This window comes from Carica papaya, chromosome 4 (assembly GCF_054855325.1).
Source record: "Carica papaya isolate Zhongbai chromosome 4, ASM5485532v1, whole genome shotgun sequence".
Lineage (NCBI taxonomy): Eukaryota > Viridiplantae > Streptophyta > Magnoliopsida > Brassicales > Caricaceae > Carica > Carica papaya.
The window spans coordinates 31,390,300-31,405,357 of NC_142312.1; the positions used below are offsets into that span (position 1 = coordinate 31,390,300).

The 15,058-nt window shown below is 34.6% G+C and overlaps 1 protein-coding gene across 2 annotated transcripts; it reads right to left on the reverse strand.

Annotated features, from left to right (window-relative positions):
- Positions 1-967: 967 nt before the first annotated feature.
- LOC110808907 (protein ROOT HAIR DEFECTIVE 3-like) lies at positions 968-12,810 on the reverse strand. Of its 2 annotated transcripts, none has more exons than XM_022034542.2 (23): positions 12,604-12,810; positions 11,616-11,765; positions 11,014-11,080; positions 10,825-10,927; positions 9,814-9,884; positions 9,610-9,673; positions 9,462-9,527; positions 9,263-9,310; positions 9,125-9,187; positions 8,903-8,959; positions 8,454-8,612; positions 8,297-8,365; positions 8,116-8,207; positions 7,650-7,728; positions 7,229-7,394; positions 6,544-6,668; positions 6,063-6,325; positions 5,882-5,978; positions 5,633-5,794; positions 5,133-5,237; positions 4,306-4,400; positions 4,111-4,207; positions 968-1,739 (listed from the first exon to the last, which is right to left on the reverse strand). In XM_022034542.2, the coding sequence occupies exons 1-23, from the start codon at positions 12,605-12,607 to the stop codon at positions 1,500-1,502; spliced, it is 2,442 nt and encodes an 813-aa protein (XP_021890234.1). In that variant the 5' UTR covers positions 12,608-12,810; the 3' UTR covers positions 968-1,499. The 2 variants fall into 2 exon arrangements, with proteins under 2 accessions (XP_021890234.1, XP_088075126.1); XM_088219000.1 differs by lacking the exon at positions 12,604-12,810 and adding an exon at positions 12,138-12,157.
- Positions 12,811-15,058: the final 2,248 nt, after the last annotated feature.

Below are 15,058 nucleotides of genomic sequence, written 5' to 3' on the forward strand. Positions count from 1 at the left end.
CCACGAACCTGGAGTTTTCAAGTTCTATTCAAATTATTTCAGTAAGTAAAACAAAAGCACTAGTGGAAATTCATGTGTGTTGTAACTGTAAGAACCCTTTTAATCCAGGCATAACAATGCAATTATCAAGAACTCACCGGCAGAAACTGTGGATAGATATACAATTTCATGCGAAATTGAAACATATGTGCTTTCGAGATAAAATTCGAAATATATGATGTTTCAGTTCCACGTAAATCCGGTATGCACCTTTTCCTATAACTAGATACCAATGAGTTCCAACAAGTTAGAATATTTTCCAAACATAGTCTTAAAGTCCAATGCAAATGCCTGTCAATCCCCATATTGGTTTTCCTCCCAGACCCCGCTAATCAGTGTTTTATTTCATTTTTGTATCCTAATTGTCAAGCACATGGTGGAGAATGGATAAGATTAATCTCCTACTTCCTTATCTTCTATCCTTTTTTTTTTCCCCTGCCCTTTTTCTTGAGAGGGCAGTCTTGTTTCTTCTAAATTTACTTTTCTCACTCTTTATTTCTACATGCCAACAGGGTCTTTAAAGAGAAATTCAAACCTCCATATGTTGGGGAACCTTAGAGGGCCTTCAAAGGTCAGACTGGCATATCTGAATATTGAGCTTCAGAAGAATGTAACTCCTGCAACTTGAAAGCAATACGTGGCCCAATTCAATATCACGAATGAGTTACACCCATTTCTTTTCTGTCAGCAAGTCTAAATATCATAACTTACTGCACAGATTGGTAGATGAGTGAGTTAAGAAACTAGGCCCAGTGTCTTCTCTATCATTATGAGTCACTGACAGTAATTAACTCAAGCTGGCACCAATCAAGTTAAACCACACAAAGGTGAAGAGAAAAGGCTATATATAAAAAACCCTATGACACACCCAGTTATTTGCAAGAAATGAGTAGCTTCTTTGCAGCTTCTCCCAATAAAAACAATAATATGATGAATGGAGAGTACCTTTTAAAATCAGAAAAGCATTTTTCCAATTACAATACGGAAAATTTCCTTTTCAAACTAAAATAAAAAAGGGTCCATTAATGGTTCTCACTTAGATACAATCAAGCTTGTGGATACAATAATCACAGGGACAAATTTTAGGTGCATAATTGGCCATCAAGGATAAGGTAGTTAAAAAAATATGCCTAGTTGTTGATTAAACAAACCAATGAAAACAAAATTAAGGGAAAAAACTCAAAATCTAGAATCAGATATATGTAGACTATTAATGGGGCTTCTCCACATCAAGCCACAGCCCCCTGGTATACGGCACTTGCACAAAAATCAATGCCTTCAAGACCTAAAACTCTCACATGCTATCAAAAGTTGAAATACGTGAACCACACACGGTGTAGCACCCCACAACAGAGTGAGCAGAATACAGGCATCATGAGAACTTTTCTTTTTTTTTTTGTTTTTCTGTAAAAAAGGAAAAAGAGAAAGCAACTGCCTGCTTTCAGGTTAACTTACTTCCTCTAGTCTTCTTTCAAGGGACTTGAGTAATCAACTATATTTTCTGATGAAGTTATCCCAGAGGAAGCATTCGATGAAAATTCACTGCTGGTGCTTTCACCATTCCTGATGCCTTTTGATGCAACTGGAGGGTTTCTGCCCGTGTTGTTTGTTGAAACTGTTTGCCCTTCCTCCGCTAGTTTTTTAAGAAGGTTCATAACAGTGGGAAGGAACTTGGTAGACAAGGATATAAGACCAGGTAGCTGCAAAAACAGACATGCATCAACTTTCATTTCCAGTTCAAAATAAAAATACCTTTCAAAAAATGAGTAAGGTACCGCACAAAATTTATAGTCTTGTATACTACAAAAATGTCCTGTCTTACCTTTGGTAGCAAAAAGTGAAAGGACAAACCAGTACAAAAATACAGAATGATTGGAACAAAATTGTCCTATCTTTTTTATAGAAAAAATACGTTCAAGTGCTGGTACAGACTATAAAACTCTAAAATACTGAAATACTTACAATTTTTTTGTTTATACCCCTTACCTTTCATATGAAAGTTCAATTTATTATTTTATACTAATTGCAGGTAGGTAAAAAATGATGTCACACGATTTAATAATTTACTACAAATAACTTGAAATATTGTTTTATGAATGTAATGATTACCAATAATACAAAATACTTATCGAGTCAAGGGCATTGAACCTTTATGAATGGGTGAAGGTGGGGAGGAATGGTGAAGAGGTCAAAATGAGTCATTTATTCTCTGTTGATGATACACCATATTTTGTGAGTCAAATCCTAGCGACTTCCTTGGATGGAAGAGGGGTTTATTCTCGAAGAGGGTAATGCTCATTCTGATTGAAAGCTGAATGACTAATATCCCCATTTACTTCATGTATTTAGCCACTGATCATGTAAGCGTGGCAAAGAGATTCAAGATGATTCAATGCAGATTCTTATAGAAGGATTCAGAAGACGAAAAGAGATACCATATTATGGCATTGGGATGTGGTGAAACATCCTTATCATGAAGGTGGCTTGGGTGTGAGGTCCTTGATGGAATTCAACATGGCTCTCCCAGAAAAATTTTTATCTGAAGATTCACAAGAGAGGAAATTAGCTTATCGAGTGACTGGGGAAAACTTGGGGTGGAGAGGTTTGCATGGTTTACAAAAATTCCAATGAGAACCTATGGGCTTGGGTTGTAAAGAATAAGAGAGCATTTCACAGCTACATTTGATGGAAAATTGGGCCGGGAGAAAGTGTGAGCCGATGGAGGGACTACTAGATGGAAGGTGGAGCTCTTTGTTTGAAATTTCCTTCAATTTTGACATTGCCCGAGACAAGGACATCATAGTTAAGGAGGCACATCTTGGCCATGGTGTTCGGACTGTTGATCTGAACCAAAATTAAATGATTGGGAGGCGGAGAAGCATGTGAGGCTGCCCAGTACACTCGCGAAGGTGGAATTCTGAGGAAAACAAGGATGAACAGGTAGAGAGCCTCTGTCCCAAGGGACTCTTCTCAGTCAAGTCATATTACCAATTTTTTACCAGTGAAGAGGGATAATACAAGGGTCAACTTCTATATTTTTAAGTGAAGACTGGGGGGACCTTATTGATGTTTTGTTAAAACGTGTAAAATTTTCGTATATACGTTGCACCGCCTTGGTGCTTTGTGAATAGAAACACATTCGTTTATAAAAAAAATAATCAGCTATAATAGTTAGATTTGAAACACCACTATTTTGTGAGTAATTTATTAATATGAATAGTTCAATAGTCTTGTTAAAGAATAATTATAAAAAATAAAATACAATTATTTTAAAAAATTTTGAATCTGTATATAAGCACATATATTCTTTTTTATGTATGATAATTTTGAAATTAAACATAAGTTGTTCAGGGAGCATTTTAATAATCATAAACTGCCATATGCTTTGTTTATTGGTCACCAAATATTTAAGAGAACAAATTTATCCATCCAGTTTTTTATATGCCAAACCCGCCACTATATGTTGTTTTATTTTGTAGTATCATACTTACTTCATCTAGTTCAGTTTATTTATTTTACCAAAGGCTACCTAAGAATTATCAAAGTTACCAGCAACTCCAAAGCCGCTTATGTCTGATGTTCTAATCTCGGCGTCACTCAACATCAAATCTCAGATAGACTTTCTAAGCTCCAACAAAATCTTAATGTTCTAATCCTGGTATCACTCTGTGTTTCAAAAAATTGGCTCTTGCATAGACTTTCTAAGCTCCATCAACAAAATCCTAATGTTTTAAACCTGGTGTCACTCAGTGTTTCAAAAAATGGCTCTCGGATAGACTTTCTAAGCTCCATCAACAAAATCCTAAAACGCATACACAGAAGCATTGACTTGTTCCTTTTTCTACTGCAAAGCTACTTACTATTAAACTAGATTAAATGATTCTTACAACAAATAATTAACTTTAGAAAGAAATATCAGGGAAAACTTTTGTGAAATTAGAAAAGTTGAGATTTTTTCTGCTGCTTAATCCTTTCCATCCATTGAGATCTATGGAATCAGTTTAAATTAAAATTTCATCTAGCAGATAGAGTACAGAAAGACTCATATAAGGGGAAACAAGGAATACTCACAGCACCGTGGCGGAATTCACCAGAAATGTCCAACTGCACCCAAAGAGCTTTGGCAAGTAGAAAGCCAACAAAGATGACGAAAAGATACAGAGGATTTCTACCACAAAAAAGAAACCGATGTAAGTAAAAACCAGTAATGGAAGGATATAACTAACACCAACAAAATCAATCCCTCATATAAATAAAAGATAACACCTTAAGAGTGTCATGAACTCATTGAATCCGAGGATAATTAAGGCAGCAATGGCCCATGGAGGTGGTAACCAGTTGTTATTACGTTTGTTAGCTTCCTGAAATTGAAAGACAAAGACACAAACAATTAAATTGATGTGGTACAGGAAATTTCTAAGGTCATATTTTAATATAAGAGATATTTATTAATTGTAACGTTTATGTAATTTTTAAAGTAGTTAGCTTATCTAGGAATTATTTATTATAGGCTCATTATTCATATTTAATTAGGATATTTTTTAGTTAGTTTTCTATTAGAGGTTAATCAATTACTTTTAGCTTATTTTCCTACATTCTAGATTTCTTATTTTGATTGTATTTTAGTGCCTATAAATAACATATCTTAGCTTAGTTATTAAGTAGACTATTCATGATTATTATATAAATATTATGTTGTTAGTTTGATTCTTCTTGAGATCCCGGGATCTCCCTTTGTCTCTCTTGTTCTTCATATCTGCCTAACATTCTTCTACTCTCCCTTAAAATCTTCACCTTTATCACTTATTGCCCTCTATCTATCTAGTTTCCTATTCTCTTCCCCATATTTTCTCTCTATTTCTCTACATTGTAGGATAAATGTAGTTCTATCATTACTTGTCCAACATCATAATATCTATATCTGGATTATTTAACCATAGGTAGTTCCACAGACCAATCAAACAAAATTAACAAAGATCAATAAGAAGCCTTCCATTCTTTGTATTTTTTTATTTTAAGAAACGTGAGCCCCCATGCAATCAATGCCAATAATTTGTTTTTGTATGTGAAATAAATAAGCCCAAGTATCATGCCTGTGCAGAAATTGCTTGAGTAACAGTATACTCTGTCTCTGCCTTGAACTGCCTCCACAAGGATTTACACTGTACGGGTGTGATCAATGTTTTTGATGATGGAACCTGCAGCAAAAAAATGCATAACAAAATCCTTTCAGTGCTTTAGGGTAAAGAAATCAATCCATTTCAACTAATGTGAAAAATAAATTCCATTGACAGTTAATGGAAAAAAGTAATGAATTGTTAAACCATTAAAACGTTTTTTGTCCGCGGTTCGAAATATCGTGCTTACCAGTTTAAACATTAATTAACATTTCTAAGAGGGCAACTAATCAAGTTTTTTTAATTCATTTAGGCTAGCACAATAACTAAAGACGACCATTAAAAAGGATTTCATATTTCTAATATACTGTGTTGTTTATAAACTTTTCTTCCTTCAACTTGAGTGAACAGCCAAAAATCCCAAAACAAGAAAGCAGGCAATCATTTAATTTACTTTTATGCACACAAAAAATCACCTGTTCCCAAGTGCTTGAAGCCAGTGGATCATATGCTATAATGCTCTTATTACTAGCAGTCGTGCTTGCAGAATCAACCAAAGCAAGAGATAATGTACTTTCAATATTATCGGCGTCACCATTCAAACGGATTGCAGCCATAACGGAGAGCAACTTTAAGGACTATAATGAAAAATCGAAATTAACAAAATCTACATGAAACTTTAAAGAAAAATGAATCATTATTTGTTAATATAAACTAGCACATACAGCAGAGCGAGCAGTCTTTGTAATTGCCCGAATATCTTCCTTCCCAGTCCAAACACGTGGCATTGAGTCAGAATCATGGCTGAATAATGTTGCAAACCTGATTGCATTTTTAAAGAAATCTCTATCAAGCAAGACCTTAAACAAATTAACCTTCAGTTTATTTTTTGCAACAAGATGCTACCTGTCCTTCATACGTATCAAAACCCTGGCAGCTTCTTCCTTTGCTTTTGTTTCTACCAGGCTTCTGGCATAATCCTCCAGGCTTTTAAGCATGTTATTTCTAGTTTCTTCGTCCATATCAAAACCAGTTAGTGAATTAGCTAGTCCAGAGACAGCTAATTCAGTTTCACGTTCAAGAAGCCTTCTTATTGCAGCCCAGGTCTCATTATTAGCTCCATCTAGGAGAGCTTCCACAGGTCCTGATAACGACTCATTCAATGTTGACTGCAAACCCAATATTTTCATCAGTATGTTTCCAGGAATGGCTTATATTTCCAATTGTATTAAATTGAGTGCCTATTGGACAAAAATTGTCAAATTCTGGAAACAAGATCCTAACTTCATGCAGCATGTTCCAAGAACTCTCCTGGAGATCTAAACAATATAATAAACATACAGAGAGAGACACACACGTAAAAGATCTCTATAATTTTTAATCATACCTCATACTGTGCAGTCAGTTCAGATAGCTTTGCAGTGCGGACAGAAACAATATGGGCATCGATATCACGCCTAAGCTTATCCCGAAGTTTAGATGTATCCCAGTTTGCTCGTCCAACAACAGTATCTGCAATGCATAAACAAGAAAATTATGCCCAGTAGGAAAAGTCTATCGAACACAGACTCTAGCCATTTGGTTATTCCAATATCAAAATATTTCACTAGCTTAACATGTTAATGCAGTAATGAACCAGAAACTAAAACTGACCGGACAGATTGTGGTAAAATAGAAATTATACAATTAAATTAGTTGTTATCATCTTAAGCATCGAGGATGGTCAATTACCCAACTCTATCCTACCCTATTATACCTGGTAGGAAAAAGTCTATCGAACACAGACTCTAGCCATTTGGTTATTCCAATATCAAATTATTTCACTAGCTTAACATGTTAATGCAGTAATGAACCAGAAACTAAAACTGACCGGACAGATTGTGGTAAAATATAAATTATACAATTAAATTAGTTGCTATCATCTTAAGCATTGAGGATAGTCAATTACCCAACTCTATCCTATCCTATTTTGATTAAAATTAATTCTCGGAACAATGTACGATGAGTTTCTGATTAAAACTAAAACTGACCCGCCTTGCAATTCTTTCATTTTTTTCCAAGAAAAACCATACCTGCACATCGTTCATCAAACATAGTCATGTAACATTGACTACAAGTTTGAGCAGCAGAAGAAAATGCTTCGCCTCCATTCAAAGCCTTATCAAAAGCATCCTTGAATTTGTCCAGGGCTCCAGATCTTAAGTGGCCCAATACAGATTGGAAAGCTGGTTGGACAAGCTGAAAAATCAGAAGGGACAAGTTAAAATCAGAAGGAGAGAAGCAACAGTCAACAAAAAGTAAATTCATGGCAAGTTTAATAAAAATGGATCAAAAGTTCATTATTAAAGAAAGGACATAATTTGTGACTCAAACATCTGGATACAGTTGTACCATGATTTCTCATATCAAACATCCAGATACTTCCATCAGTCAAAAAGAAAAACAGGAGCTAACTTCCACAGAATGAACATGAGTTTTGAGAAGATGTATTACTTGCAGTAATTTTTCTTCAAGCTGCTTTCTCTTTGCAGATCTGACGCCTTCATCAAAATATGTAGCCTCTGCATCATATCTACAATGAAAGAAATTCAATTCAATAAAGACAGTGGACAGGAAGCAGCAAATACTCTGAGAGATACAAATGCACGCACGCATTTACGATATATAGTATGCATGCAAGTCCGTGTATGCACTTATGATGTGTGTATAAATAGATGGGATTTAGCGCATGCATGTGTATGCGTGCGGGGGAGTAGGGGAAGAGAGAGACAGAGAAAGAGAAAAAGAGAGAGAAAGCGAGAGGTAATTCAAAGGACTAGGTCATAAACTTTGTTGCACCTAAACTTTTTCTTTTCTTAATTAGGTATATTGCACCAATTATTAGTACATCTCCAAAGTCCTTTTGCAAGTTTAGCATATCACTTCTCTAAAGGTAGTACACACTTTGGGCCGTACTTACTCTGCTAAGCATTTATCAAGGATTGAGCTGAGTTTCTTCCCAAAGCCAGGAATCGGGCCAGACTGAGCATCTTCTTCCAATTGTTGCCAGTCCTGTAAATAATTTAAAGCAACTAGACAGTTTCATATTTGGATATTAAATAAATATACCTTGAGGAAAAGGGAAAAAAGGGTCAGCATACCTCATTTTCAGTGAAAAAGGCATACTTCTCATTGGCAATTTCTTCACAGCGAACAGTTGCCACCATGACCTAGAAATAGAGCCATCATAATGATATGAACAACACGAGTGCATAACTTAATAAATGGCCCTCATTAAGTAGACTTTTGCATGGTAACCTTGTGAGCTGGAAGGTCAAGGTCCTTGTTCTCCTTGATCACTTTCCATATTTGCTGTGCACTGAATGAAAACCCTGAAGCTGGAACCACACCCCGTCGGTCTCCAGCAAGTCCACCAGGAGCAATAGAATGGAAGAAACGCTCTCTCAAACTAGCAACCTTCATTTACAAAAAAAAAAAATTCACTACGCAAAGACAAACATCAAAGAATGCAAAAAGATTATTCCAGTGACAGGTCAAACTGGAAACAAAACAGAAAAGAACCTAAAGCATTTAATATCTGCAGAAATTGGATGCAAAAGCTAACACAAATAGGAATTTCATTACAAAATGAGGGCCAGCACTTTCAAGGAAAAAATGAAAATACATGTAAAATTTTGCTCCATCGTTAAAAAGACAGAATTAATGCCTGGATTCCAAATATTCCTAAGATACTCAGATAAATTCACCTGCTCTTTGAATTGCTCTTCCTTTTCCTCAAAACTGGAGAGGGCAACTACTTCAACCTGGCCATTACATCAACAGCAGCAACACAAAATTAATATAAAAACTGGAGTCGTTGGTTGATATCGATACGAAGAGTAATAAAAATATTAAGACTGGATCTCCCCTAACAAACATGACAGAGAGACTAGTCAAAGAATTTTTTGAAGAATTAACTGACATCATACATTGAAAAATTCACTTAGCGGAGTTTCCTTGTGGGCTTGTGGTTTAGGAACAGAGTCCCATATCTGTAGACAAAGGTCAAAAAGGTTACCACTTAATGTCATGAGATAAAGAACAGAGGAGCTAAATATCCTTCTTACCTTCTGAATATCTTCTCTCAGCACAGGTTCTAGATTTTCCAATGGTGTCTGTACAAAAAAAATGCGATAAAATGTCAGTAGATTAGTGAGAGCCTAGTGCCAAAATGAAGGATTAATGGATGCTAAGAAGGAATTACGGCAGCAAGCAACGATGTATTGGCATGCTACTAATAGAAAACAATAGAACAAAGAGACATACCCGTGTTTTATCCCTTATGACAAACATCAAAGTAGTTTTACGTGGACTAAACAACCGCATCATAACCTGTTAGCATATGGTGCGACAAAGTTAGCAAATCAAAACTTCAGGGTTCAGATTAGCATAAGACAAAATAATCATAGCATACCTGGAATACAGTCTTTAAGAGAGGCTTATTTGCTGCTTGCTCCCGGCCTATATCATGGCACCACCTAAATCATAAATTATCCAAATGATTACTCAGATAAACAATAGAAGGCCACCTCGCAGAATTCTAATTCCAATAAAATATTAAAATACTTGTGCACCATCCAACTTATGCAAGCCACGAAAGCAATAAATAGTAACTTACATGTTTATTAGCACTATGTCTGAAACAGCAAGGGCAAAGAGAGCACTCTGCTTTTCAAATGCAGTATCATCCTGAAAATAAGAGAAAAAGCATATACAACCACTAGTTATCACCTTGATATTTTTTTTTTCTTGTCAAGTTTAAAAACAAGAGTTTCTTTGACTCGGGGTGCTTATCACAATACAGAGTAAATAGTTCTTTCAAACTAAAGATAAAACTTAAAAAAATGACTTCTATGATGCAGGAATAAGTTGACTTAAGCCGGAATATTATGATGCAGAAATGAGGGGATTTGAGCCAGAATATATATAAAAATGTCCTTGAATAATAATTATCCCGTGCAGAGTATGAAAACCACTATACTGGAATTTAATCAACTAATCCACAAAAACATGAAGTTTTATGCTTTAGATCAAACAATGGGAAATTAAAACATAGGGGTAGCAAAACAAAAACTGCCATCTCTTGGTGCCAAGGATTAGCATATGCAACATGACTCTATGCACATGAAACAAGGGGGGAAAACCTAAGTTACATTATTAGATCAACTGCATCTGAAAAAAGGCATCTCCCAGTTATCAATCTCCATGTATGATTGTCCAATTCCAGAATTACATAGACAAGAGTTATAATCACTGAAAGATGATGCGAATATCTAAAAACCCATTTCTATCTAATAAACACAACATGCTTAAAGCGAATTTTAGAAACCACGTATCTGAACAGAATGTCATTCCATGGTCAAAACGAACACTTTTCTGATCCATGGCAGAAAGATGCATTATCATTAAATAATCTATGGCATTAGAATATGTAATTTTTAAATAAACTTTCAAATGAAATAGATCATAAACTTTATGGGAAGGAGTGTATTACATGCGCATGTGAATATATCATGCTAGGTCTACATTGAAAAGGAACAAAAATAATAAAAACTAAATATACATCAAACAAGTGACATAAAATTGAATGAAATTGAAGGAAGCTATGAATATGAGCATGCAAAGGCACCTCTCCCCGTTCTCTTCCATCAGTACCCTCCAAGTCCATCACCAGCGTGCATGGTTCAATACCAGCACATCTTGCCAACCAAATACCTTTAGTGGTTTGAGACCTGAAGACAAGCATTCTATCAGTCATCCAACATCCAATTAAAAGCTAAGTAATGTGTACAAGAGTGTCAGAAGAACATGAACATGCCTTCCTTTAAATGCATCCATTTCCCTAAAGTTTGTTCCAAACAAATGATTCAATAGTGTACTCTTTCCTGTCAATATCAAGGAAAAGATGTAAAGCTCTTCAAGTACTGTGCACTATGATCCAAATCAGAGTAACAAAGCGCTTATAAAACATAAAATAAATAAAAAAATTATCACAAGTTCAAAAAAAAAAAAGAAGTGTATATCCTCACAGTAATTACTTATCAAGGACCGGAGTGAATTAAATTAAACGTAGAGGCAACCAGATAATCAGGTAGGAACTAAGGCTCACTCTACTATGCTAAAGCATATACAAAACCTATGACTTTATCAGAAACCTTCTTCCTGCTGACGACACTCCCAATAAATCAGCACAAAATCTACGCTCATCTCCTTTCATATCATTAACAATTCCCAGCATCCTACGGAAACAAATTGATAGAATATGTAGGAAAAAATGGAAACCTAGCACTATTCTGTTTTTCACAGTAGTCATTTAATCTTAAGCTATTATTGTAGCATAAAATACATTTCTTTAAATATGACACTTAGTCTAAGAAGCGTCGGCAAAATGCTGAATGAACGAAAGGAGATAACAAATACCACTGCTCTGTGGGCCCATTATGGAGACCACAGCATATGAGAGTCCACATTCCCCCAGTTTTACTTCCTTGATAAAATTATCTATCCCATCAACATTAAATGCACCATCTCCATCAATAAGCTGAGTCGAGCAACTCTGATGATTTTTTGCTGCAATTAAGCAGAGTAATATATTTGTTAGTGAAAGCTTCTTCTAAATTACAGCTAAAATATAGGTGCGTTGAGCAGGTACCATATTGAAATGGATTCATTTACGTTGTTCCCTTACTATCACTTCAAAGAACATGACACAGCCCATTCGGGCTTTAAGAACAAGTTAATGATAAGGGTATCATTTTATCTTACTTAACAAAAATGAAAATTTTAGAACAGATGATGCCACATTCACAGTCAAGCAATTTATCCCTTCGAACCATCACCAATCCCTACCTAAATTTTCTGATACAAAAAAGAAGTGCACGGAGGTACCATCATTACATTATTGGAATCGAAAAGTATAATCACCTCAAACCTACAACATACCGACAATTCAAGATTTGATTTCCATTTCTCACTTCTCTCGCCCTCCCCTCCCATTTTCCGAGCAACCAAACAAACGAAAACTGGAACAAACCACAATCCATTTCCCGATCTAAACAAAAGGCAAGTTTCAGCTTAGTTTACTATTTGGATAGAGCTTAATCAGTTGAACAAACCTAAAAGCAACACAAATAATCGCAAATCAATCGCGGCCGAATCAAATACGAATCACAACCCCGTCGGAATTAACAGAACACCCATGCACATATATATACATACGGCAACAATAAATATCCATTTCCGTTAATTAGCAAAGAGCGAGTTGAAAACAATCACGTCCCACCATAACGTAAACTGAATTGACAAAATTTATGAGAAAATAAGAACAACAACAAAAAAAAAAAAACGGATCATTAAAGATTGGTATAAATTAACAATAGGGTAGAATTAGGAGACAAGAAGGGAGTACCCATTGATTGCGTTTGGAAAGTGATAACCGTTGTTAGATCAGCGAGGGCGAATCCGAGAGAGAAAGAGAAAGAGAGGGAGAGAGAGAGAGAGAGAGAGAGGGAGAGAGATCTCAAATGGCCATTGAAGCTTTGTTGTTTGTGTTCTTTAAAAGTGCGCTTGACTGGTCCTACGATCGAAGCATGAAATTTTTTTCCATTAAAGCAGTTTCTTTTGCTTCTGATTTTGGGTAAAAGATAGTAAAAAAAATTTTGTTCTTCCACGTTGGCGTTCAAATTCAACCCTGCGAAAATCAGGGATTAAAAATTTCTTAGTTTAATTACCGTATACTTTATAATAAAATATTATATATTTTTTTTTGAACCTCCGTTCTCGTATTCGAGTGACGAACGATCTCCATCAATTTCTCACAGACGATATCACGAGCATTTCTCGATTCAAAACGTGCATGACGATAATTTAATTTTTAAAATTATATGAACTCCAATAAATTTTTATTGATAGTTGATATTATAAATATTTTTTAATTTAAAATGTGTTTGAAGATTTTTTTAATTGTTTTTTTTTTACTTTTGAAATTAAATAAATTGATACATAATTTCTCGTATCTTTTTATGGCTAATATATAATGATATACACACCATTATTTGTACTAAAAATTAAAGTTTCGTACATTTATTTAATATTAATTTTTTAAAATTAATAAAAATAAATTTTGTTTATTTATTTATTTATTTTATGTTTTTTTTTTTCCCGAATGCGAAAAAAGCCAAATTTACCTCGTTTAGTGCAAAATTTGGGGCACGGGGATTTACGAACGAGGCTATAATCAAGTGTGTCGTGCACTCGTGTACTCCGGTACGCCCGTCGTACGCGTGGAATTACGTGATTGGCTAAAGGGCACGACCCGCGACAAACGCAGGAGTTTGTGGTTCAACGGTGGAGGAACGTAGATTTGGTCAGTCACGATGTGGGGCCCGCGAAGCATCAGAGTCCAACCGACTCTTGAGGCCCCACTGGCCGCCCATCAACGCTTTACAGAAAAAGTGGACGGTGGGATCGCCGCCTTGCTTTCGCGCGTCGTTTACACGCTCGTTTTTTATTTTGGGTGGTGACTCGTGGGATGGTCCCACACGTGCGTCACCTTTAATAGTTTCCTAAGGCCAACATTCCCTCACAGCACTTATATATATATATTTATAATATGATAATTGTCACCATAAATTTTATTTTTGATAAACCAAGAAAATAAATAAATATATATATATATTATTTTGAATCTAATATCGAATATTAAATATCGAAAATTCATGTTAGTTTTTCAAAGTTAAAAATCAGTATTTAACAAATATTCGAGTCAATAATTTTATCTCGTATCTGTTTCTTAACAAAAATATGAATTTTATTTTTATCATTTAGTAAAAATATAAACTATAATTTTAAAATAATTATAAAATTATTTATCTGTCATCTGTTATGTAGGATTCCATTTATATTTTCGTTAAATTTAAAAAATTTGTTACGAAATGTTTAAATATGTAATTAAAAATCTTAAATATTAATCGAAATAATCTACTAAATTAAATAAAAAAACAGATAAATAATATTAATATTTATTAATCATAAGTTGATTAATTTGAATATGATTAAAAATAAAAAAAATCGTTAACTATATACATAACGAGAGAGAGGGTGGACGTGAAACATGTTATTATTAACTTTATACTCGCGATAAATTATGACTTATTTTTTTACACTTGTATCGTATTTTAATAATTACGAATTTTTACATATGACATTAGTATTATTGATTTATGATACATTCATTATAATAAATCATTATAAACGAGAGTAGTGAGTTTTTTTTTTTAATTATTAAACTAATGTAAATGAAGTAATAAATTTCGAGAACCACTTAAAATGGACGGACTCCCACAATTCAACTAACACTTAAAATATTTATTACACATTTTTTTATTATATTGTAGTTAGATTACTGAACGTAATTTAAATATTACTGAGATTTAAATATTTATTATATATTTTATTCTCGTACTTACATATTGGTTATATTATATGCTCTATACTATTTTTAATTCGATAAAATATTTATATAGTTTATATTTGCCAATAAATATAATTTACATTTACGATTTTAGGGCATGATTGACACTATTCGGCTCAATCACGCTTCCGGCACGCTCCAGCTTAATCGGAAAACGACGTCGTTTCCGGCAGATCAAAAGCACACGCCCTAGAATCCCACTACGGCCACATTCACCTTCTGTTCTCTCGCTACTCTGCCGCGGCAACCATCGTATGACTAGGCGCTGAACGTGACGATTTCTCAGGATTTGAATCGAACGCCACCGCGATCATCTCTTCGTTTTCAAAGCCAGGTAGCCACCAAAAGAATAAGAATTCACTGGTTTCTGTTAAATGAAGCTAAATTGACC